The following is a 26,156-nucleotide window of genomic DNA, read 5'->3' on the forward strand; positions in this document are numbered from 1 at the left end:
GCAGAAGAGAAAAAGAAAGGGTCTGAGAAAATATTTGAAGAGATTATAGTTGAAAACTTCCCTAACATGGGAAAGGAAATAGCAAAGAGAGTCCCATACAGGACAAACCCTAGGAAAAACACACCAAGACACATATTAGTCAAACTAACAAAAATTAAATTCAAGGAAAAAATATTAAAAGCAGCAAGAGAAAAACAAAAAGTAACATACAAAGGAATGCCCAGAAGGTTATCAGCTGATTTTTCAGTGGAAAACTCTGCAGGCCAGAAGGGAGTGGCAGGATATACTTAAAGTGATGAAAGAGAAAAACCTACAACCAAGATTACTCTACCCAGCAAGGATCTCATTCAGATTTGATGGAGAAGTCAAAAGCTTTTCAGAGAAGCAAAAGCTAAGAGAATTCAGCACCACCAAACCAGCTTTACAACAAATGCTAAAGAAACTTCTCTAAGCGGGAAACACAACAGAAGAGAAAGAGCCACAAAAACAAACCCAAAACAATTAAGACAATGGTAATAGGAACATAAGGATCAATCCAAGAAGAAGATATAACAATTATAAATGTTTATACACCCAACATAGGAACACCTCAATACTTAAGGCAAATCCTAACAACCATGAAAGAAGAAATAGACAGTAACACAATAGTAGGGGACTTTAACACCCCGCTTACACCAAGGGACAGATCATCCAAACAGAAAATAAATAAGGAAACACAAGCTTTAAATGACACAATAGATCAGATAGGTCTGATTGCTATTTATAGAACATGCCACCCAAAAGTGGCAGAATACACTTTCTTCTCAAGTGCACATGGAACATTCTCCAGGATAGATCACATCTTGGGTCACAAACCAAACCTCAGAAAATTTAAATCGTACCAAGCATCTTTTCTGACCACAACGCTATGAGATTGGAAATCAATTACAGGAAAAAAACTGTAAAAAACACAAATACATGGAGGCTAAACAGTGTGTTACTAAATAACCAAGAGATCATTGAAGAAACCAAAGAGGAAATAAAAAAATACATAGAAACAAATGACAATGAAAACACGATGAACTAAAACCTATGGGACACAGCGAAAGCAGTTCTAAGAGGGAAGTTTATAGCAATACAATCTCACCTCAAGAAACAAGGAAAATCTCAAATAAACAATCTAACCTTACACCTAAAGAAAGAAATCATAAAGATCAGAGCAGAAATAAATGAAATAGAAACAAAGAAAACAATATCAAAGATCAATAAAACTAAAAGCTGGTTCTTTGAGAAGATAAACAAAATTGATAAACCCTTAGCCAGACTCATCAAGAAAAAAAGGCAGAGGACGCAAATCAATAAAATTGGAAATGAAAAAGGAGAAATCAGAACTGACACTGCAGAAATACAAAGGATTATAACAGACTACCACAAACAACTATATGCCAATAAAGTGGACAACCATGAAGAAATGGACATATTCTTGGAAAGGTACAATTTTCCAAGACTGAACCAGGAAGAATTAGAAAATATAAACAGACTTATCACAAGTAATGATATTGAAACCATAATTAAAAATCTTCCAAGAAAGAAAAGTTCAGGATCAGATGGCTTCATAGGTGAGTTCTATCAAACATTTAGAGAAGAGCTAACACCGATCCTTCTCAAACTCTTCCAAAAAATTGTTGAGGGAGAACACTCGCAAATTCATTCTATGAGGCCACCATCACCTTGATACCAAAACCAGAAAAAGATATCACAAAAAAAGAAAATTATAGACCAATATCACTGATGAACATAGATGCAAAAATCCTGAACAAACAGGATCCAACAACACATTAAAAGGATCATACACCAAGATCAAGTGGGATTTATCCCAGGGATGCAAGGACTCTTCAATATAGACAAATCAATCAATGTGATACACCACATTAACAAATTAGGAATAAAAACCATATGGTCATCTCAATAGATGCAGAAAAAGCTTTTGACAAAATTCAACAGAGATTTACGATAAAAACTCTCCAGAAAGTGGGCACAGAGGGAACCTACCTCAACATAATAAAGGTCATATATGACAAACCCACAGCAAGCATCATACTCAACAGTGAAAAACTGAAAGCATTTCCACTAAGATCAGGACCAAGACAAGGATGTCCACTCTCATCACTCTTATTCAACATAGTTTTGGAAGTCCTAGCCAGAGCAATCAGAGAAGAAAAAGAAATAAAAGGAATACAGGTTGAAAAGAAGAAGTAAAACTGTCACTGTTTGCTGATGACATGATACTATACATAGAAAATCCTAAAGATGCCACCAGAAAACTACTAGAACTAATCAATGAATTTGGTAAGGTTGCAGGATACAAAATTAATGCACAGAAAGCTCTGGCATTCCTATACACCAACAATGAAAAATCAGAAAGAGAAATTAAGGAAACACTCCCATTTACCATTGCAACAAAAAGAATCAAATACCTAGGAATAAACCTGCCTTAGGAGGCGAAAGACTTGTACTAGGAAAACTATAAAACACTGATGAAAGAAATAAAAGATGACATAAACAGATGGAGAAATATACCACCCAATTGGAAGAATCAATAGTGTGAAGATGACTATACCACCCAAAGCAATCTATAGATTCACTGCAATCCCTAACAAACTACCAATGGCATTCTTCACAGAATTAGAGCAAAAAATTTTACAATTCGTATGGAAACACAAAAGACCCCAAATAGCCAAAGCAATCTTGAGAAAGAAAAATGGAGTTGGAGGAATCAGGTTCCCCAACTTCCAACTATACCACAAAGCTACAGTAATTAAGACAGTACGGTACTGGCACAAAAACAGAAATATAGATCAATGGTGAAAGATAGAATGCCCAGAGATAAACCCATGCACATATGGGCACCTAATTTATCACAAAGGAGGCAAGAACATACAACGGAGACACTATAAAACTCTTAGAGGAAAACATAGGAAAAACACTCTTTGACATAAACCACAGCAAGATCTTTTTTGACCCACCTCCTAGAGTTACAGAAATAAAAACAAAGATAAACAAATGGGACTTAATTAAACGTAAAAGCTTTTTGCACAGCAAAGGAAACCATAAACAAGACAAAAAGACAACCCTCAGAATGGGAGACAATATTTGCAAATGAAGCAACAGACAAAGGATTAATCTCCAAAATACACAAACACCTCATGGAACTCAATATCAAAAAAACAAACAATCCAGTTAAAAAATGGTTGGAAGACCTAAATAGACATTTCACCAAGGAAGACATACAGATGGCCAAGAGGCACTTGAAAATATGCTCAACATCATTAATTATTAGAGAAATGCAAATCAGAACTACAATGAGGTTTCACCTCATGCCGGTCAGAATGGCCTTTATCAAAAAATCTAGAAACAATAAATGCTGGAAAGGGTGTGGTGAAAAGGAAGCCCTCTTGCACTGTTGGTGGGAATGTAAATTGATACAACCACTATGGAAAACAGTATGGAGGTTCCTTAAAAAACTAAAAAAAGAGCTACCATATGACCCAGCAATCCCACTACTGGGCATATACCCTGAGAAAACCATAATTCAAAAAGATACATGTACCATAAGGTTCATTGCAGCACTATTTACAATAGCCAGGACATGGAACCAACCTAAATGTCCGTCGACAGATGAATGGATAAAGAAGATGTGGCACATATATACAATGGAGTATTACTCAGCCATAAAAAGAAACGAAATTGAGTTATTTGTAGTGAGGTATATGGACCTAGAGTCTGTCATACAGAGTGAAGTAAGTCAGAAAGAGAAAAACAAATACCGTAGGCTAATGCATATATATGGAATCTAAAAAAAAAAAAAGGTACTGATGAACATAGTTTCAGGGCAGAAATAAAGAGATAGACACAGAAAATGGACTTGAGGACAAGGGTTGGGAAGGCAAAGCTGGGGCGAAGTGAGAGTAGCATCGACATACATACACTACCAAATGCAAAACAGTTGGGTGGTGGGAAGCAGCCGCATAGCACAGGGAGATTGGCTTGGTGCTTTGTGATGACCTAGAGGAGTGGGATAGGGAGGGTGGGAGGGAGGCTCAAGAGGGAGGGGATATGGGGACATGTGTATGTGTATGGCTGATTGGCTTTGCTGTGTAACAGAAGCTAACAGTATTGTGAAGTAATGATACTTCAATAAAGATCTATTTAAAAAAAAAAGCTAAACATACAATTATCATATGATCCAGCAATTCCACTCCTAGGTATATATCTAAAGGAATTGAAAGCAAGCGTTCAAACAGATACTTGTGTGCTGATGTGTAGAGCAGCATTATTCATAATAGCCGAAAAGTAGAAACAACCCAAATATTCGTCCATGGACAAATAAAATGTGGTACATACATTGGGATATTTTCCAACCATAAAAAGGAATGAAGTACTGATACATGTTACAACATGGATGAACATTATGCTAAGTGAAATAAACCAGATACAAAAGAACAAATGTTGTATGATTCCATTTCATGAGTTACCTAGAGTAGACAAATTCATAGAGACAGAAAGTAGATTAGAGCTTATGAGGGACTGGGGAGAGAGGAATGGGGAGTTATTGCCTATGGTGAGAACTTCTATTTGGGATGATGAAAAAGTTTTGGGGGACTTCGCTGGTGGCACAGTGGTTAAGAATCCGCCTGCCAGTGCAGGGGACATGGGTTCGAGACCTGGTCTGGGAGGATCCCACATGCCGCGGAGCAACTAAGCCCATGCGCCACAACTACTGAGCCTGTGCTCTAGAGCCCGTGACTCACAACTACTGAGCCTGCATGCTGCAACTACTGAGGCTGCACGCCGCAACTATTGAGTCCACGTGCCGAGAGCCCATGCTCCGCGACAAGAGAAGCCACCGTGATGAGAAGCCCGTGCAACGCAATGAATGAAGAGTAGCCCCCGCTCCTCACAACTAGAGAAAGCCCGCGGGCAGCAATGAAGACCCAACGCAGCCCAAAAAAATAAATTAAAAAAAAAAAAAAGTTTTGGAAATAGATAGTGGTAATGGTTACACAATATTGTGAGTGTGACTAATGCCACTGACTTAAACACTTAAAAATGTTTAAAATGGCAAATGTATGTTATATATATTTTACTATAATTTTTAAAAGCTTAATAATGTAATATATCAAAAGCCATTGAATTGTACACTTCAAATGGGTAAACTGTATAATATGTGAATTATATCACAATAATAACTGGACTCCACGTGCAAAGGAATGAAGTTGGACCCCAATTTCACACCATATATACAAAAGTTAACTCAAAATGGATCAAAGACCTAAATTTCAGAACTAAAATTATAAAACTCTTAGAAGAAAACATAGGCATAAATCTTCATGATCTTGGATTACATAATAATTTCTTAAATATGACACCAAAAGCACAAACAATGAAAGAAAAAATAAATTGGACATCATTGAACTGTAAAACTTTTGTGTTTCAAAGGACACCATAAAAAAAGCAAAGAGACAATCCATAGGTTAAAAAATATTGACAAATTATATATCTGATAAGGTATATATCTTATCTGGGGATAAGGGAAATAACTTATATCTAGAATATATAAAGATCACTTACAACTCAATAATAAAAAGACATGCCCAATTTTTTAAGTGGGCAAAGGATTTGAATTGACATTTATCCAAATAAGATATAGAAGTGGCTGATAAACATATGAAAAGTCATTCAATATTACTACCCTTCAGGGAAATGCAAATCAAAACCACAGTGAGATACTTCATACCCACCAGGATGGTTATAATAAAAAAGACAGACAATAAGTGGGAGGTACAAACTATCGGGTGTAAGCTAGGCTACAAGGATGTATTGTACAACATGGGGAATACAGCCAATAGTTTGTAATAACTGTAAATGGAGTGTAACCTTTGAAGTTGTATAAAAATAAAAGATAAAAATAATTTAAAAAATACAGAACATAAACGAGGTAATTGTGATTCTTATTTACTAAATTTCAAAATACGTAAACTTGTAGACTTCAGGCTCAGAAACCAATTGCACATAAAACACACATTTAAATACATATAAAAATAAATCACTGGTGGCGCAGTGGTTGAGAGAGAATCCGCCTGCCGATGCAGGGGACATGGGTTCGTGACCCGGTCCGGGAAGATCCCACATACCGCGGAGCGGCTGGGCCGGTGAGCCATGGCCGCTGAGCCTGTGCTCCACAGCGGGAGAGGCCACAGCAGTGAGAGGTCCGCGTACCGCAAAAATAAATAAATAAAATTAAAAAATAAACCGAGATTGTCTAGCAGAAAACTCCCCCAAAATGAAAGGCACTAAATGCTTCAGGTTGTCATATACCCGGGACCAAAAAATTAGATAGTAGCTGACATCTAGAGAAAACATTGCCATGGAAACCACTTGGGCTTCAGCATCTAATGGGATAATTTGAGATACTTCAACAAAACTGCTGCTATTAATTATAATTTAATTTAAATTGCAGCATTCTTTTTGTAGTGGAGTCTGCGCTCCATGATGTAAATATGCCTTTGTTCTTCCCAGTTTCTTTGCTTCCTTTCACTTTATTCACTCTCTTCAAATCTGAGCTCTATAGCAGAAGAGAATAGTTTTCAAACCATTTGTTTTAGCCATTCACTATTGACTGATACTCTGGAAACGCATATGAAAACAAACTGTTGTCAAGCAAGATGCTGAAGATCTCAGGGGACGCTCCTTTATTTTCAGAGAGGCTATTGCTGATCACATTTTCAGGAGGGAGAGATTTCTCAAGGCCATGAGGTTTTTATCCAGGCAAACCGTATCTGGCAGGACCTTGGTGAGCCTCAGTTTTGTGTTTCTACTACACCCTTCACTTCGGCTTCTACAGAAAGATGACCAGCCAGAATGTCAGAGCCCCAACAGGGAAGAGAGTATGAATTTTGGGCTTCGACGTGGGAAGGTAATCAAGCCTTACATTTCCAGCTTCTTAAAAGAGCGGCCAAGCGGCAGCTGCTTGCTCCAGTGTCGGAGATCCAGTGACCAGAAGAGGTTAAGTAGGTGAAAAGAAACAGAATAAAGGAACTTGCCATCCTCTACTATAGATCTGATTGTTTAAATAACGCCAACTTTAAATGAAGGTACTGAAAGAGCAATCGATTTTTACCAAATTCCCTCCTTCCATCGGTTTTTTTAGCCAACTTCTAAACTGTCTCAGTTGCCTTTCCGGAAAGAGATCCACTGATACTCCCAAACGAGGCTGCCGTTGCATTCTTTTGTCTGATTAACTGAAAGGAGGTATTTGGATTAGAAACAGCTCATTATTGACAGAAGCTCAGACTCCATGTGAACACAAAGACAAGATGTAAGATATCCTTTTCATGTCAAAGATGTCTTGTTATTTTTCAGGTGGGCAAATTGTCGCTTCTTTCGTATTTAGTGCTAGTTGTTTCTAAGTCAATTGTCAAAGCTCTGGTTGGCTAATGTTGCAGGCACCGTGGATCATGGATCCGTACAGCCCACGTTTACAGGGTTGGTCTGTGACCTCTCCCACAGCTGAGGCGGCTGAAACACAGGACAGCGGTTCGGTCACAGTCATGGGGCTGGTAGGTACCAGACCAGGGCTGCTGGAACCAGCTCTCTGGGCTCAGTCAGGACGTGCGGTGCATCTTGCTGTAGTTCTCAGCTGAGCCTGGGAAGTCTAGATCGGGGAGCCCAGAGAGAGGGTCTGGGAGCCCGGGTGTGTGCCTCTTCCTCCACTGGGGGGATGAGCGCTCCGTCCGTGCGTCCATCCGTCCGTCCGGGCCATCACGCCTTTCCCTCCGCCACAGGGGTTTATAATTCCACGTTGATGTTAACGGGAATGCAAGAAGGAGGAAGCCCAAACCTGGGGGCATGTGATAAATCTGGGAAGTACCATTTAAACCCCTTTCTGAGGGAAAACAGCTTCCAGATTGCATGCAGCCCTCCCCCTCCAGGTGCTGGCACTCACACAGGGCTCCGGAGGTCAGGGATGAAGCACCTCTGCCTTGAGTAACTAGGAGAAGGGGGTTCATTGGCCTCGAGTGGGTTGTGTAGGCTTTGTCTTCCTCTGTACACGTCATTCTGATGTGCCTTTAGGAGAAAATAAACTGATTCCCGAGTGCTTTGGTTCAGAGCTTTCCAACTTGAAGCCTCCCACAAACCACCTGGAATCTGATTAAAATGCAGATTCTGACTGCCTGGGGCTGGGAGTCTGCATTTCTAACGGGCCGCGGGGGAGTTTGAGTACACACCTCGCTTTGAGTAGCAGAGGTTTAACTGAGACTCCTGGTGACTCACATCTCCTGCTGTTCCTGTGCATGTGTGTTTTCATTTAAGGTGACGCCTGAGAAGGAACTGAAATAATTCCTTCTGAGACCTTGTCTTTTTTTTTTGTGGGGGGGGGGGCGTGTGCTGACCCACTCTGTGCTTTTAAATGATCTGCATGACAGAATGCCCCCCGGCTCCATTTCCTTTAACCCTATTTCTTTTTAGTCTTGTGAAAGCTACTAATGGAACCCTGCTTTCATTTCTGCGGACAATTCTTTAGTATTTTGAATGTAGAGGGGGAGAGTCTATTACTGCTCAACATTAAGAGTAGTCTAAGAAAAAACAGCCAAGGAATTTAATAGTTATCCTAGACATGTCCTTGGAGACCCTTCCTGATTTAAAATAGGTGATTGTCTAAAGCAAGCGCATCAGGGAGGAAAAATGTAAGCAGCTTTTGGCAGGAAAGAGCTCTTTGCAGGTGGCTCAGGTCAGTATCAAGATAGTGTGATAATCTTCCAGGACCAGCCACGTTGCTCTGTCCTAGCTCTTCTCATTCATGTCAACAAAGTGTGAAATAATATATAATTGGCTCTAGCAGGCTTGGGGATGATTTATTCTAAATCAAAAAAGGGACAGTGGAAATAAAAAGGAAGGTATATTTAGTATCAGGGGTTTACCTACAGATATGCAAATTACTGATTATTTCAGACTTCTGCATTATACTGAAGGGATGATAGAAGATAGGAAAACAGTTCAGAGTAAAGAACTGGAATCTTTTTATATTTAGACTCAAATGTTTCATTGAGAGAAAGGAAAAGTGGGAAAAGCACTGAATCAGAGGTGAGTATATCCCAAATTTTAGACCTGATGATGTTACTTTCTGTATACTTTTGAGCAAAGTGCTAGAAATACTGGGACCCACCGGTTCACAGTCCTGACAGCACAACAAGACTCTCTCCGGACGGGGAGCTGGCGTCAGGGTGGCCAAAAGGCTCCGCAGGGGGTGCTAATGGGCAGTCACTGCTGCAGCCACTCATTAGATGTTTACTGCGGGGAATGAATACATTGTCTCTCCCACTTGCACTGTTTTTAATCTTTAAAATGTGGTTAATAATGTCCACTCAGACCATGTAGAGCTACTGTCAGGATAAAACAAAACCATGCACTGAAAGCATTTCAGCCATCAAAGTCAGTTACAAGTTCATCATTTCTGTCTTTATCCTTTCCCATTTCCTAAAAGTTAAAATTCCCAAGTAAATTCTTGAAAACCACTTTCAGCCTTTTCTCCCGGGGAAATTTCACAGTTAATCTCATTCTCTATGTTTAAAATAACTACACCCCACATTCATATGGATTTTTATGTACATTTACGTTTTAACATAAAATTGATTTTACTTTTTAAAAAATTTTTAAAAGCCTTTCAGGAGTGTTCCCAGGCAGAAGCTCAACAGCAGAATCAAGGATCCACCTGATCTTTAGACATTTCTGAACAGTCTGTGCAGAGCACAGAGAACTGAGCAAAGATCTTCTCAAATGAGTGAAACAACTGGCGTCGGGTCAAAAACTTCATCTAGCGTAACGTTTCTGCAACTTCAGAAACCACAGGCAGGACACAGGCCTCGAACTGCCAGCCAAGGCAGAATCAGCACTTGTAGGCGGTGACGGGCAGGGATTCCCCGGGGAGGAGTCACACTCAGGGATTTCCGTGACAGTCTTCCGGATGACAAGTCAGAAAAGGAAGTGGCACCAGATTAATTTGGAATATTGTGCTCCCCTGAATGGCCCAAGTGATATACAAGGATGTTCAAAAATGCAGTGTAGTAGGAACAGTTCGCACGGGGCCCCGCCTTGACAGAGGCAATGACAGACACAGCCGTCGGTGGACAGCTCCGAGCTCAAACTGACTTCATTTTCCTGGGCTTCTCAGAGCATTGCCCGGCACAGGAGCGAGGCAGAAACGAAACTGTGACTCACTGCAGTCGGTGGTTCTGCCATCAACGAGAAGTTGCTACAGCAACGTACACGCCTGTGTCACCTGCCCTTCCCAGCCCCACATGATGGAGGTGACAGCTGAGAGTCCTGGCAGGCGTGGAAAGGGAGAGAGGTGTCCCTAAGGATGGTGCCAGGCGGGGGGGGGGGGGTGTCAGAGGGTGGGCGGCTTAGAGTGGGGGCTGGACAGAACCCCAACCTGCTTGGGCTTCAAAATCTATTGTATGGGACAAAGAGGAAGACAGACAGAGAGAGGGGGGGAGAAACTGGGATTAAAGAGAAGCCCAGATGAAGGCGGAATCAAGGATCCGGGAAGTTACCCCAAAGCTGGGAGTCTGTGCTCCTTTGGGTTTTCCCACGATGGCGTTGAACAGTCCCGGTTAGGAAAGAATAGAAGCCTGAGTGAAGGCAGCCCCAGACACGGTCAGGCACATGGGGCAGTGTGCAGGGGGTGTCCGGTGCTCAAAGGGGATCAAACAGCACCGCCCTTCACTTTAGCCTCTTAGGTGATGTTTCGCCCCATCACTTCCTCACCTGCTCCACTGCTGTGGGAACACACGCCTGCCAAACCTGTTCTTACAGTGATGTCTGAAGGCTCTGGCATTTAAGGTGGCCTCTAAAGACTGTTCAGGTCCCTTAGATGAGAGTTAAAAATATTCATGCCAAGACACTGCATCTGGCATGTGTGGTCTGGGAGGTGGGGCCAGAAGTGGCCAGAGACTTAGGCTTAGATTTGTTAACTTTGGTTCATGTTCCTCTGAAAGAGGATGTTACACACATGCCAATAATGACAATAAGGAAATATTCAAATGACACAGTTAAAGAGTAGCAAAGATAAATTTAAAGAAGTCAGGATAAAAGCAAGTGGTAAAAGAAAACAGAAAAATGATAGAACTAATAAATAAATCCAGAGCTGGTCCTTTGAAAAAAAAAGTTGTCAGATAATCTAAGAAGAATGGGGGGAAAATCGACACCTACAATATAAAAATATATGAATAAACATTTTCTAAGGAGAGAATGGGAATTATTATAAAAACTTATTTTGCTCAACTCCATGGAAATGAATTTGAAAACTTAGATTACATGCATTAGTTTCTAGAAAAATGTAAAGAACAGAAATTACAGTAGATGAGAAAGAGAATCTAATTAGACAGATTCTCATAAAAGAAATTCAGAGAGTTGCTGAAGAGCTCTGCTCACACACACAAGAAAACAGTAAGCTCCAGTGGTTTTGCAGGTCAAGTTTACCCAACTTATAAGGTACAGGTGGGTAAGGCTCCAAGGCTGTTTATATCCTTACCGCACACAGCGTGGCCCGTGAACCAGCAGTATCAGCATCACCTGGGAGCTTGTTAGAGACGCAGAGTCTCAAATCCCACCTCTGACCTCCTGAATCTGCATTCATTCATCTCGCCAGGTGGTTCTGAGAACATTCAAGTTTGGATGGCACTTATTTGAGTTATTCTACTAGTTAGAGAGTGATGGAGAAGTCCCCCACGGTGTGACTGGGTATCCCGAGACTGAAATCAAGGTGTCAGCAGGGCTGAGTGCCTGTGGGGAAGTCCTGGGGGAAAATGTGCTTCCAAGGTCATTCCTGATGCTGGCAGAATTTAGCCTTTGAGGTTGTAGGACTGAGGTCCCAGGTTCCTTCCTGGTCTGTCTGGACTGCTGTCCTAGGGGCCTCCCACGTTCCTTGCTGGGTGGCCCCTTCTACTTTCTTTTTGTGAAGCTGGCCTAAGTATAAAATCCAAATCTGCACTCCCCTCAAAAGTAAAAGGATGCTACAAACCCATCTTACCCAAGAATTACTGATGTAAAAAACAAAACTAAAAAAAGTTTTAGTAAAATGACTTTAGTTATACCTCAAGAGAATGCCTCACCATGACTAAATGTGGTTAATGCTAGGAATGAAAGCATGGCTCAGTATTTGGAAATCTATTACTATGATTCACCGCATTAATCTATCACAGAAGAAAAAGCACATGGCTATCTCCAGTAGATGTTGAAGTGGCATTAGATACTATTTAACATCTAACCCTGATAAAACCCTTATGAAAACAGGAATCCTCTAGGTAACATATACATATAAAAATCCTAAAAAAGAGAGAGAGAATAAAAGGGAAATTAGCTTTATGAGAAATCAAATGCTATTACAAAAGCTCAATCATGACCACAGCTTGCTACCATCTCAGGAAGAGTCAGATCAGTGCAATGGATCAGGGAGTCTAGAAGTAAACATAAATATAAAGGGCAATTTTGAATAGGATAAAGGTAGGGTAAAGGATGGGTCCTCAACCAATAGTGCTGGAACTACTGGCTGGCCAGGGGGGAAAAGTAAAGTTGGGTTTCTACGTTACTCTTACTACCCAAGTAAATTTCTAGGGCAGTAAATATGTGTATCTTACAAATAAAACATAAAATGATTAGAAAAAATGTACAATCATTAAAAATTTTTTTTCTGACTGGAGAAGGCATGACACAAAACCCAAAAGCCATGAAAAACTTTATATTTCATCATGTAACATTTAGAAATTTTTACATGGGGAAAAAAACCCCATAAATTAAAAAAAAAAAAAAAAAGAGCTCAAACTGAGAAAACGTTCAAACATATAGTAAAATGCCAATTTACTTAATATATAAAAATTCTATGAGTCAATTAGTAAATGACCAACAGACCAATGGGAAACAATGTAAATATACAAATAATTCTTTGGTCAAAAAATATAAACAGGCAGATTGGGCGGGAAAAATAAATACAAGTGACTTACGAACATATACAAAGATACTTAATCTCACTCATGATTAAGTATCTTTACTTATCTTTACTTAATTTGGATTAATGAAATCCAAATTAAGACAACAAAATTTCATTTTTCAAATAAAGTATAGCAAGATTTAAAAGAATATTATATGTGCTGCGTTGATGAGGGTGTGGGGAAAAAGATTTATATCTTATTGAATTGGAGGTACTATGTCACTGGAGGGAGATTTGTAATACAATCAAAATTAAAAATACATCCCTGACTCAACAAGATCATGTGTATAAAGCTATTCATTATGGAAACAAAAGATGGAAACTTAAATGACCATTAGATCAAAAACCGGTAATTATTATTATATTCGACTTACGCTATATATAAATGTGCTCGGTGCTTTTGCAGAAAAGCAGAATTTGGATCATCTGCAGGAAAAGTGCATCTCAGAAAAGAGAAGATGATAATGTTTTCTGGACTTGAATAAATGTCTGTGTCGGTCACAGAAGAGAACAAAAGACACAAAAGATAATAAAAAGATTAGGCGTCAGAGATTAAACAAATTAATCATGCAACCTTAGCATAAGGATGAAAAACGAGATCTGCTCAGAAATAATTAAGATGTAATTGTGAGAGCTGGAAAGATTATTTTAAGTGCTTGCAGGTGGTAAAGAAAACCAACTACCAGCTTGTAATTATGATGGAAATGGAATAGATATATGCACTTTTTAAGTGTTCATCTTATCCATAATTCTTTCACACGTGACGATATAAAAATATTTTATCCTCAGATGGCAGGAAACAAAATGTGGAACGCAGATAAGAAATCAAGTCACTAAAAATCATAGCAATAGAGAAACGGGTGCCTTTAGATATCAAACGCACGATTTCCAGGGGTAAAGTGTCTGATGTGGCACGCAGAGCCCTTAATTCTTAGCTCACAGTACCTGGGCAGACCGTATATTCTGGAATCTAATTGGGGCATGTGGTTGTTACACTGAGTGATCCCAGGAACCGTATTCCATTTAGTTCCCAATTTATTTGGGATGAGAGCCACATTCCTGAGAGCTGGTTTTTCCAACTGCTCTGTGACCCGGAGCGAGTCCCCGGGACAAGTCTGGGTTTGGGTTCCCGAATTCCTGACAATTCTCAGAGGACTATTTTCCACTCAGTGTTTCTGGATTGTCCACGTCCTGCCCACTTTCCTCTCAGAGGGGCTCTGAGAGTCCCTGGCCCAGAGCCTCTCCGTATCAGCTGCAGGTTAGCTTTAGGCGGGGAGCCAGAATCTCTAGGCTCCAGTAACTCGTTATAATCTTTATAACGGGAGATTCCTTGGGAAATGAAATCTTACATCTTTTAAGTGCCTTCTCTATCTTAATGCTATTAAAAAAAAACCTAGGGCTTCCCTGGTGGCGCCGTGGTTGAGAGTCCGCCTGCCGATGCAGGGGACGAGGGTTCGTGCCCCGGTCCGGGAGGGTCCCACGTGCCGCGGAGCGGCTGGGCCCGGGAGCCGTGGCCGCTGAGCCTGCGCGTCCGGAGCCTGTGCTCCGCAGCGGGAGAGGCCACAACAGTGAGAGGCCCGCGTACCACAAAAAAAAAAAACAAAAACCTAGGATGTGGCCTTTGGTCTGATGTATTCTGTATTCAATATCATGAATGTGATTAAAAAACAAACCAACCCTAAGACTTAATATGAATGCCTCGTAAAACAGCTTGGTATACAGTTCGGAGTCGTTCCTGCGTGCAGAAATTTACAGCATGAGATCCTTATTTTTTTCCTGGTGTTTGTTTTGTTTCTACGTTTTACAGAAAGTGCGTTGCCATTTGTAGCCGTCTCTCTGCTGGCAAATCCTGGCCATTCTAAGGAAATAAGCTTCCCTGAATCTGACAAAGAGAAAAAACAGAGCCCATAATTCTGAGAGGTGAATCACAGCAATTGTCTGGTGCTCTGTGACCTTTAAATAAACCAGAACTCAGGGCCAGGGACTGCCTTTTCTACCTTGTAACTACTGTTCTAAGAGGACCATAATGATGTGGTTAAACAGGCCATACCTATTATCCAAAGGCAGAAAAAACTAGGCAGAAAAAGAATCGACTAGATGTTTCTAATAGAGCAGAATTGGTTTTAGTCAAATCAACATAATTTTACCATTTCCTCCGATAAAAAATGCACTCTCACAGCTCCATGCCAGGACCCTGTGTTTGTGATCATCCTGACATACTGTCCACTGTTTGCCAAACTCCAATCACACAGGAACTACTGTCATATCTTTTTGCCATATCCATGGAAAACGTAATTATTATTTATTTACTTATTCTCACTAAATTGACCTGATTTCTTATTTAAACAAATGCAGTGATAAAACTTTATAACCCTACTGAGTAATTCTATGGCCTGTCAAGGCTTTAAACAGAAGCCTGCTTTCTATTAATGGGTGAATAGCATGGGTGAGAGAGCCGTTAAATGCATGCCAGAACCAAATGGAGACTTTCTCCTGAACAAAATTAGAAAGGCTGAAAAAGAAATGAACAGGAAATAACTTTATATTATGTCACGTGGTGATGTCTATTTTCTTCCCATAATGATCTGACGACCCTCTATCAAGGCCACCATGTTTCAGGGCTCTAGGAGCCATAGACTGCAATGCAAATGGAATCCTCTGGAGTTGTGCAGTACACAGCCTGACCAACTGTAAATGTCCCCCACTTTGGAAAACAGTGATGGAGCCCAAAGGGCATTAGAGAGGCAATGAGCAGCTCAGTCAGTGGTGTTCCAGAAGAGAAAAGGAATCTTATCACAGGAAGCCAGCATACCTTGGAATCCATTTTCTGTCTTTATAATTTGATATCATCTAAGATATAAGAAAGAAATATAAGGGAGCAGAAAGAACACAAGACCTCAGGGTAGATGTCTGGAATGCTAACTTCCAGGTCTCTGCAAAGCAAATACTCCAGTGTGAGTATGAAGTAAGCAGCCCTTGGCTGATCGCTAAGTTCCCGTTAATACTAAAGCCACAGACTTCCTATCTACACCGCAAGGGGCCTGCTTGATTTTAAAATAAATGCACATACTTCATTTTAAAGCAGCATTTCCTTCCTGATATCCTTTCAAATTAAGCTTGCAGCTGATTTAAAAAACTGATTAATAATCTGACATCTTCCTCAACTTGAAGCTCCTTCCTGGGGTGTAACAAGGTCAATAAAGATGCATTTTCATGGAGGCCACAAGTCTGGCCCCACACTGTGGATCTCTTGTTTGTTTGTCTGTTTCAAGTCTGTTTTTTCCAGGCAGACTAGCTCTATTCAAGTTTAGAGAAAACTCCTCTATCTCCTTGAGCTTCCTTATGAAATGGTCAGAGGAGCCCAACCTTTGGCAAGCTTACTGCTATAGCCTTTCAATTTGGGATTTCACCACCTAAAGGCTTCACTGCTTTTCATAAACTGGCTTTTGGGTATTTACTTTTCTCTTCTTTTTAGTAACCTTACTTCAAAGGGTTTACCAAAGGGGCCATTATTAAGCTTCTCTCTTATTTAGTGAGTGATTCTCCATCTTGGCTACACATTAGAATCACCTGGGGAGGTTGTACATCTCTGGACATCTCAACCGGAGTGTCTGACTTAATTGGTCAGGGGTGCAGCCTGGATACTGGGGCTTTTAAAAGCTCCCTAGGTAATTTGAAAGTGCATCTGAGATTGAGAGGAGTGCTTTCAGACTTGATGGGCACATGATAAGTCACAGGGGAATCTTGCCGAGATGGAGATGCCGATTCAGTGGGTCTGGGGCCTGTGATTTGCATTTCTAACAAGCTTCCAGGTGATACTCATACTGCTGGTGGAGGATCACACTTCCCAAGGCACCAGATGAAACAGATCTCCTTCCAGATGTCCCCGATTCAAACCAGGACTAATGAGCTCTCACCTTAATTTTCTTCCCTCAGGTAGGTACCTATACAGACTCAAGTAACAAGATTTATAGCTAGAAATGGCATTTTTGCTCTGTTGTTTCGTTGCTGAATATCTGATAGTGAGGATCCTCAGTCACACATGAAAGATTATCTAAAAGAGCAAAACCCCCAAATCAAAATTCAGAATGATGAACTTAGGCTCACAGAAACTAGGGTGCAACTGCTGGTGTGGGGACCCACTATGAACCCCAGAGCTGGGATGAAGATTATTTTAAACTGATGACATTTGGGATTCAACAGATGCAGAAAGAAATCTTTTTGGAACTTCCTTATCTGACTAAACATAGAAACTTCTGAGAAATGAGACCATAAATCCCCTTTTTTCGAGGAGGCTTTTAGGTCCCAGGAAGGAGGCCAAGAGCAAACCTACCCTAAATCACCCTTTCCAGGGGAGTTTTAAGGTCTTGAAAAAGACAAAGACCATTCACACAGGCATGAACACACATAATCACAAACTTTCTTATCTCCCGTTTTTTCTTTTAGAAACCCATTTGTTCTTCCCAGAGGCCTTTTATCCTCTCTTCTTTTTCTCTACTAAGAAAGGTATATAAGCATCTAACTTTTACCACTACTGAGCTACTTCTTTTGTAAGCTTCCACATGCATACAAATAAACTTCTCCTGTTATCTGCCTTTTATGAGTTTAATTTGCAGGCCCCCTTTGCCTGAACTTAAGGCCTAGAGGAAAAGTTTTTCCTCCTAGACACTAAGCCACTGGAGGCTGATATTCAGTAACCTTCCCTTATGTCTATTTCTTTCTTTGTCCCCTGTTCAGCCCCCAACCCCCATTCTCTCTCATTTTCCCATTCACCTAAAAGAAAAAAAAATAAAACCATGTTATCCAACTGGACAGCTACATGTAAAAGAATGAAATTAGAACACTCCCAAACACCATATACTAAAATAAACTCAAAATGGATTAAAGACCTAAATGTAAGGCCAGACACTATGAAACTCTTAGAGGAAAACATAGGCAGAACACTCGATGACATAAATCACAGCGGAATCAGGCTCCCTGACTTCCGATTATACTACAAGGTTACAGTAATCAAGACAGTATGGTACTGGCACAAAAACAGAAATACAGATCAATGGAACAGGATAGAAATCCCAGAGATAAACCCACACACATATGGTCACCTTATCTTTGATAAAGGAGGGAAGGATATACAGTGGAGAAAAGACAGCCTCTTCAATAAGTGGTGCTGGGAAAACTGGACAGCTACATGTAAAAGTAGGAAATTAGAACACTCCCTAACCCCACACACAAGAATAAACTCAAAATGGGTTAAAGACCTAAATGTAAGGCCAGACACTATCAAACTCTTAGAGGAAAACATAGGCAGAACACTTTATGACATAAATCACAGCAAGATCCTTTTTGACCCATCTCCTAGAGAAATGGAAATAAAAACAAAAATAAACAAATGGGACCTAATGAAACTTAAAAGCTTTTGCACAGCAAAGGAAACCATAAACCAAAAGACAACCTTCAGAATGGGAGAAAATATTTGCAAATGAAGCAATTGACAAAGGATTAATCTCCAAAATTTACAAGCAGCTCATGCAGCTCAATATCAAAAAAACAACCCAACCCCAAAATGGGCAGAAGAACGAAATAGACATTTCTCCAAAGAAGATAGACAGATTACCCATAATTCAAAAAGAGTCATGTACCAAAATGTTCATTGCAGCTCTATTTACAATAGCCAGGACAAGGAAGCAACCTAAGTGTCCATGGACAGATGGATAAATAAAGAAGGTGTGGCACATATATACAATGGAATATTACTCAGCCGTAAAAATAAACGAAATTGAGTTATTTGTAGTGAGGTGGATGGACACAGGAATAAAGACACAGACGTAGAGAATGGACTTGAGGACACGGGGAGGGGGAAGGGTAAGCTGGGACGAAGTGGGAGAGTGGCATGGATGTATATACATTACCTTATGTAAAATAGATAGCTAGTAGGAAGCAGCCACATAGCACAGGGAAATCAGCTTGGTGCTTTGTGACCACCTAGAGGGGGATAGGGAGGTTAGGAGGGATACACAAGAGGGCGGAGATATGGGGACATATGTATATGTATAACTGATTCACTTTGTTATAAAGCAGAAACTAACACACCATTGAAAAGCAATTATACTCCAATAAAGATGTTAAAAGAAAAATCATGTCATCTAAACAAGCCTTCTATGTCATAGCTCATAAGCTCTTTTCTGTTCTTTTAATAAAGTTCGTGAGACAGATACACATTTCTTTATAAGCATTTACCCATTATGGAAATTAACTTGGAATTCCAATCATGGAATAAGTTATGATGATGAGATCGATACAGCAACTGGTCAACACCAGGTAAGAACTTTCTGTCCAAGTACAAGTGGAAATTTTCTGTAAATGGACCTATGTTCTATAGTACTGTCCTACCATAATACCTGGATTGTAGACTTTTGATTTGAACATTGAATTATTATAACAGAATGTTCCCTATATACATTATTACATCAGTCAAAAGAATGAAATTGTCATGTATAAAGCATGATTTTTAAAAAATAAATGAACTCAAACTTTGGCCCATACACCTGTATCTCACAGACCACCAAGCAAATAATTTGCTAATTAAGGCGAAATGAATATGAACTCCTATTGGCCCAAAGTAGCATCTAGAGGCTTTTGAAACAGATTTCTTGGCAGCGGACTTGGACCACACACGCTGATGGCCTCAAGCAGTGAGAACCTCTAACAGCAAGGAACCTGTGTATTTCAAAGATTAGGCTTTGTCTCCATCCTCCCTGGCATCTGGAGGAATGGATCTGAGAAATCTCTGTTCCTCTGCAGCCCTGCAAGTGCTTTTTCTCGCCTCCTAACTTCACTCCTACTTTTCTTCTTTCAGCACTAGGACTGCTTTCCTTTGTTCAAGCCACCTCATGAGGAAAAACCAACCCGCTGTGTCATCCTCACAACTTCATAAAAGGCAGCTCTTTATAAGTACCCTGGGCACACACCATCACCCTCATCGTGTTATAGGACCCCATGTGTGAGGAGTGAAGAGGATTGTTTAGCCTGTAAATTGGCTATTCTGACAACGGGGCAATCTCGGCTTCTTTTCGAAACTACACAAAGTTTTGCGGGCAAATCCTGGCAAGAATTCACGATGACGAGAGCGTCACGGAAGCTGATAAATACTGTGTTCGGGGCTGGAATATATGTAAAGGAATCAAACACACGACGTTTCCATGATGAACTGTTACTAACTAGAAGTTAGGGTCGGGGAGGATTTGGGAGCCTTTACTACTGGACATTCAAACATCACAGCAAATTGTGTCGAATATAAAAATAACCACTTTGTTCGTATTATTGCAGCTAAACTTTTGTACAGCTTGCGCCACGTCTGTGACTGTGCTGAGTGTTTGAAATCCATCGTCTTGCATGGAATCCTCTGAGTTAGGTCTTATTATCTCCATTTCAGTGGTGGGGAAACTGAGGAATGAGATTAAGGCACTTGCTGGGGAGAGGCGGTGATGGTATTGAACCCAGGGCTCCCCCCTCGTCCCCGTCCTGTCTTGGGCATCAGCAAAGTCAGACGTTGCTTTTGAGATCCGTCGGATGGTAGATTTGGTGGTGTTTTAGAGATCACGCCCCACTTCATACCTTGTGGGTGAAAAAGCAAAGGCTTGGAGAGGTTACCCGAGTAGCCTGACGTCAGTCTGGATAGAGTGAGGAGGGGGACTTGCAGGCTCCCCACCACTCGGGGTCCTGTGGACACTAAATCTGCATCCAGTTAATCTCGCAGCCACCAGCTGCACCCTTTCAGCGCTGTGATTTCAAATGACAAGTCTTATCACCTGCAGAAGTGGAGCTAAACCCACTGAGCTTTCTAAACCTAAATGCACCACTAAAACCTGGAGGCTATGGGATTATATGTACAAATACAGTGTCGGGAGATGAACCTCTGTATGGTTTTAGGTAATCTTTTGATATCAGAACTTGGACAGTGGGGCTGCTAGGCAGCTGAGTCACAAAGGCAAAAGCGAGGAAGTGATCTGATCAGATCATCCGACAGTCACGTTGCAGACACTGGTTAAGGTAAGGTATCTCCTCATTTCGCTTAAGTGCAGAAGAGTCATAGAGTGAGGAGGGGGACTTGCAGGCTCCCCACCACTCGGGGTCCTGTGGACACTAAATCTGCATCCAGTTAATCTCGCAGCCACCAGCTGCACCCTTTCAGCGCTGTGATTTCAAATGACAAGTCTTATCACCTGCAGAAGTGGAGCTAAACCCACTGAGCTTTCTAAACCTAAATGCACCACTAAAACCTGGAGGCTATGGGATTATATGTACAAATACAGTGTCGGGAGATGAACCTCTGTATGGTTTTAGGTAATCTTTTGATATCAGAACTTGGACAGTGGGGCTGCTAGGCAGCTGAGTCACAAAGGCAAAAGCGAGGAAGTGATCTGATCAGATCATCCGACAGTCACGTTGCAGACACTGGTTAAGGTATCTCCTCATTTCGCTTAAGTGCAGAAGAGTCAATAATTCCTAGACTCCTTCCCTTCGACTTATTTACTTCTGGCCCTGAGCACGAATACGGTTGTACCTTTTGAGCCCTTGATGTGCTAAGAACTCTGTGCTCACACATTCCTTCGTTCCCTTAATCCTCCAACTACATCACCAGCGAAGGTCTGCTATTAACTCCATTTTACAGGTGAGGAAACTGAGGCGTAAAGAAATAAAGCATCCCAGCCAAGACACTGCTTTAGACTTTACCTGAATCCAGGTGGTCTAAGTGCCAGGGGTCGGTGGCAGACGACATGGGTGCGAGGGTGAGCGGGGAGGCCCCGCAGTTGGACTCCACCAGCTCGCCCTGGGTGTGCACGCGAGCTGAGGCGTTCGTTTGCCTCAAGGCTGCCTTGAGAGGGGCGATCTGGTTGAACTGGACTCTGGAGAGGCACCCAGTGAATCCTGGGGTGTTGTACTTGTGAATCTCTTGGTCAATCTTCCCTGTTTCTAGAAGAAAAAGAGAAAGTAAAGATCGTATCCCACTCACGGTATCACCGCTGTAATATACAACGCCCCTTTGAATGTCTGTCTTCAAGTCTTCCTCTTAGGTTTCAGTTTAAGACAGTGTGCTCTTTTAGATGAAAAACTAATGACCTGATAAGGCTTTAGGGCTGGAGGCTTCACTTTAGAAGAGCCTTCTGGGTTGCTGGAGAACATGGTGAGGAGAGTAAGACTATACTTGGGGAAATGAAACACACCCCTAATCGCCTTCCAGACACGTGGGACTTTGCCGACACTGACAACACTCGCTCGGTTCCGACTTCTCTCCCCTCTTCTGATGCTTCAATGACCCTCATATATATTGAACAGCCCTCCCAGCCCTCCTGGTAGGTTATGGTTTCATTTTGTGCCTCTTATTTTCTTCTTTCGAGTTCTTTATTTAAAGAAGAAAAGAGAAGAAAAGAGAAGGCGTTCCCATAGCCCATAATGGGGCATTTCCTTTCTTTAGAATCCAATCCCCTGGGAATTCTGGGGTTTCCAGAATCTCAGCTAGCGTCAGATGGGCATTTGGGAAGTCAGGAAACTTTCCCAGCTCAACCACAAACATACATATGCATTTAAGAATCACCACCCCCCCCAAACCTGTAGTCGGCATCTTCTTCCTAACTAACATTCAACTCGGGTGAGTCTGGGTGGAGGCATTTCCAAAGCACTGTTTCGATTACCATAAGCGCACAGTGTCATACCAGTTACATCAGCGAAAGCAAGTGTCTTCTTGACCGTAGCCCCGGGTTTTAGAATCTACCTAGAACAAACGACTGTTGAAGGAGTCCTACCTAGACCCTCCCGATGCGTGGTTCTCACCAGTGTGGCTCCTGGACCAGCAGCAGCAGTGTCACCTGGGAAGGCGTTAGAAACGCATGGGGCGGGGCCCAGCAATCTGTGTGTTGCAAACCCTCCAGGTGGTCCTGACACCGCTAAGGTTTGAGAGCTACTGCCACAGGCAATGATGGTGCAGGGCTACAAACGCAGGGGATGGGCAAATGGCACTCCAGAGGAGAGCACAGCACTTGTCTTCTGGGTGGGAGATGATGTTAACAGGATGATGACCTTGTAAACACAAGGACGAGGTTGTGAGACATTTACCCTTCCACCTGAACTGTGAAAAACAAAGACTGTGGAAAACAGGGGGCTAGCTACTTCTTTGAAAAGTTGGATTTTAACTGGGGAATGAATACAGGTGAAATAGTCTTGTATAAAGATTTACTCCCCATTAATTAAAGAATAGATCAGTGGAGAAGGGAGCTTTTAGGCCTTGGGGGCAGAAGAAATGAATGTACTGATTATTCATCACATTAAAAATAAATGTGTCATGACTGACCCGTGCTAGTGTCCTGTGAATTTTGATTAACAGAGAGCTATGACAATGGGGATAATGAAGGATGGTAATTCCGGGGATTCTAACAGGGTCCTGCTTAGACAGGTACATAAAGACATTTTAATTGATGATTCTCCATATTTTTCTCCTGCAGTAAATTTCAGCCTGTGACTCTGAGCTAAAGCACATCCCATTCACGATGGGGAGGTAGGATGCACCTGCCGCTGAGTACAAAAACCCTGCCGCCAGGATGTATCCTGAGGCTTCCATGACGACCGGGAAGAGGCTCTGGTCCCACTGCCACCTGCGCTGCCTTGTTCCCCTCTTCCTCCCTTGCCTTTTCCTCAATGACCGCAGGCTACTCAATGCCTCATTCTTCGTCTCCTTGTCTAATATCAGAACCCCCTGTACGTTCACCAGCTTCCCTTCCGTGCACACACGTCCAGTATTTGGCTTCCATCCCCTCCCTCCAGGGACCTGCCTTCCTTCCAAACACCCTCAGACCAGGGAGACTCGGGGTGACTCGGGTCCCAGCTCGCGGAGGAGGACCTCAGTTCCTTGCTGTCCTGAATGCCTATCTGGCTTCACTGGTGGCAGAGGCACCAGAACAAATAGCCACTTGGTGGCAGGAAACTGGGGACACCTCAGCTCCATTAGCTGCTCCCTGCCCATAAAAGGAGAGTCCTTTTTATAGCCTGTCTAGCTTTGGAGGAGGGCTGCACAAGGAAGCTTCTGGGGCTGGTGGCTACTGACACCATCTTGTGGGACTTCAGGTCAGGTCAGTTCGATTCAATTCACTTCATCGCGGGAATTGGGTGCGTGCAGCAGTATCAGGAAGGTAGACAAGTACAGGGATTTACCCTGAGCAGCTCACAGCCTCGCTAGGAAACAAGCATCCAAACAACCAACTAACGTGACTGAACACAAGCTGTCCAGTAATAAGAGTTGGTATTTGTTGAACCCTTAAAATGTGCTAGTTGTCTTAGACAAACTGGATATTTAATTCCTAGAACAAACCTTGGAGGCGGGAGCATTATTATCTCTCTGTAACATGTGAGGAAATGAGGCTTAAGATCCGTCAGCTGTTGAGGCCAGGCAGACTGACCGCAGGCCTCCTAACCCCTACAATGTTCCTAGCTAAGAAACAAAACTTACGCTTGGTAAACTTACTATTATTTTTTAAAAATGAATTAATCAGTTAATTTTGGCTGCGCCAGGCCTTAGTTGCGGCATGCATGCAGGATCTGGTTCCCCGACCAGGGATCGAACCCGGGCCCCCTGCATTGGGAGCGTGGAGTCTTGCCCACTGGACCGCCGGGGAAGTCCCCTGGTAAAATTATTAAAGTCTATGGTAAACCAGGGAAGTAGGTTTGCATGGGGTTCTGGAAAGCACTTCAGGAGGGGTAACACTAAAACTAGGTTTTCTTTTTTGTTTTTGTTTTTTTTGGTAAGAACACTTAACATAAGATTTACCCTCTTAACAAGTGTTTACATAACAAACACAGTGTATTGTTAACTACAGACACTCTGGGACTTATTCTTCTTGCATAAGGGAAAGTTTGTACCTTTCACCAATGCCCCCCAGTGCCCCTCCCCCCACCCCTGGAAACCATGATGCTACTCTTGGCTTCTATGAGTTTGACGATTTTAGGCGCCTGACCTAAGTGGGATCATGTAGTATTTATTCTTCTGTGTCTGGTTGATTTCACTTAGCATAATGTCCTCCAAGTTCATCCATGTTGTCACACATGGCAGGATTCCCTTCTTTTTTAAGGCTGAGTAATGCCCCACTGTATGTGTGTACTATACTTTCTTTATCCATTCACCTGTCGATGGACATTTAGGTTGTTTCCATGTCTTGGCTATTGTAAACAGTGCTGCAATGAACATGGGAGTGCAGATACCTCTCTGAGATCTTGATTTCAATTACTTGGTGTACGTACCCAGAAGTGGAATTGCTGGATCACGTGGTAGTTCTATTTTTAATTTTTTGAAAAACTTCCATACAATTTTCCACAGTGGCTACACCATTCCACATTCCCACCAATTTCTCCACACCCTCACCAATGCTTGTTGTCTTTCATAGAACTAGGTTTTGAGGATGAAAGGAAAGAGAACTCCAGGCTGAGTCTGTCATGGGGTTTTTGTGGGAGTCAGATGGGGTCAGAGCTCAAGGCCAGATTGGGAAGGGCCTTGAACACCATGTTAAGATGCCTGTATTTCAGTAGGAAACTCAAAGATATTTAAGCTGCAGGGGATCATTGTGGGAACCGAATTGGAAAGATAATTCTAGAGGAGCACAGCAATTTGCTCTCAGCAGGCGATCTCATTGGCCCCTCAGGGCCCTGCAAGCTCCCTGGGTGAAGACAGGGAGGGAGTCTTCTTTTTGCTGTAGGGCTGAGGCAGAGTTAAGCTGTGGATAAAGCGCCTTGTTTGTCACCAGCATCCTCTTGTCTTTTGCGCAGCCATTGTAGAATCTATAGAGAATCCGTTTTGAGTTTGGTTCCTCCGCTAGAGATTTGGGTAGGAAACTTCTGACCCTGGCTGCATTTCATACGGTCCCTGGCACAGTTTTCTAAACTTCAAATCGGGCCGGCTTTCCAATCACACCACAGAAAACGAACAGTTTCAAAGCTGTATTTATCCGAGGGTTCCCAGTTTAATGTGGGGTCCCCCCTTCTTAAAGAGCTGTCCTCCCATGAGTGTTTCCCCCTGAAGTGACCCTCAAAGAGGGATTACAGACACAAGGCAGATGGCCAGAGGGGAGCCCCAGGAAGGGGGTTC

The 26,156-nt window shown here is 42.0% G+C and overlaps 1 protein-coding gene across 1 annotated transcript in view; it reads right to left on the minus strand.

Moving 5' to 3' along the window:
• The window catches only part of CNTNAP2 (contactin associated protein 2), a 1,485,958-nt gene that overhangs the window by 17,551 nt on the left and 1,442,251 nt on the right, over window positions 1-26,156 (minus strand). The window contains exon 22 of the mRNA XM_055084701.1: window positions 21,761-22,000. Coding sequence (XP_054940676.1) covers window positions 21,761-22,000 — 240 coding nt within the window. The remainder of the gene's footprint in view (window positions 1-21,760; window positions 22,001-26,156) is intronic.

Source organism: Physeter macrocephalus, chromosome 5 (genome assembly GCF_002837175.3).
Source record: "Physeter macrocephalus isolate SW-GA chromosome 5, ASM283717v5, whole genome shotgun sequence".
NCBI classification, from domain to species: Eukaryota; Metazoa; Chordata; class Mammalia; order Artiodactyla; family Physeteridae; genus Physeter; species Physeter macrocephalus.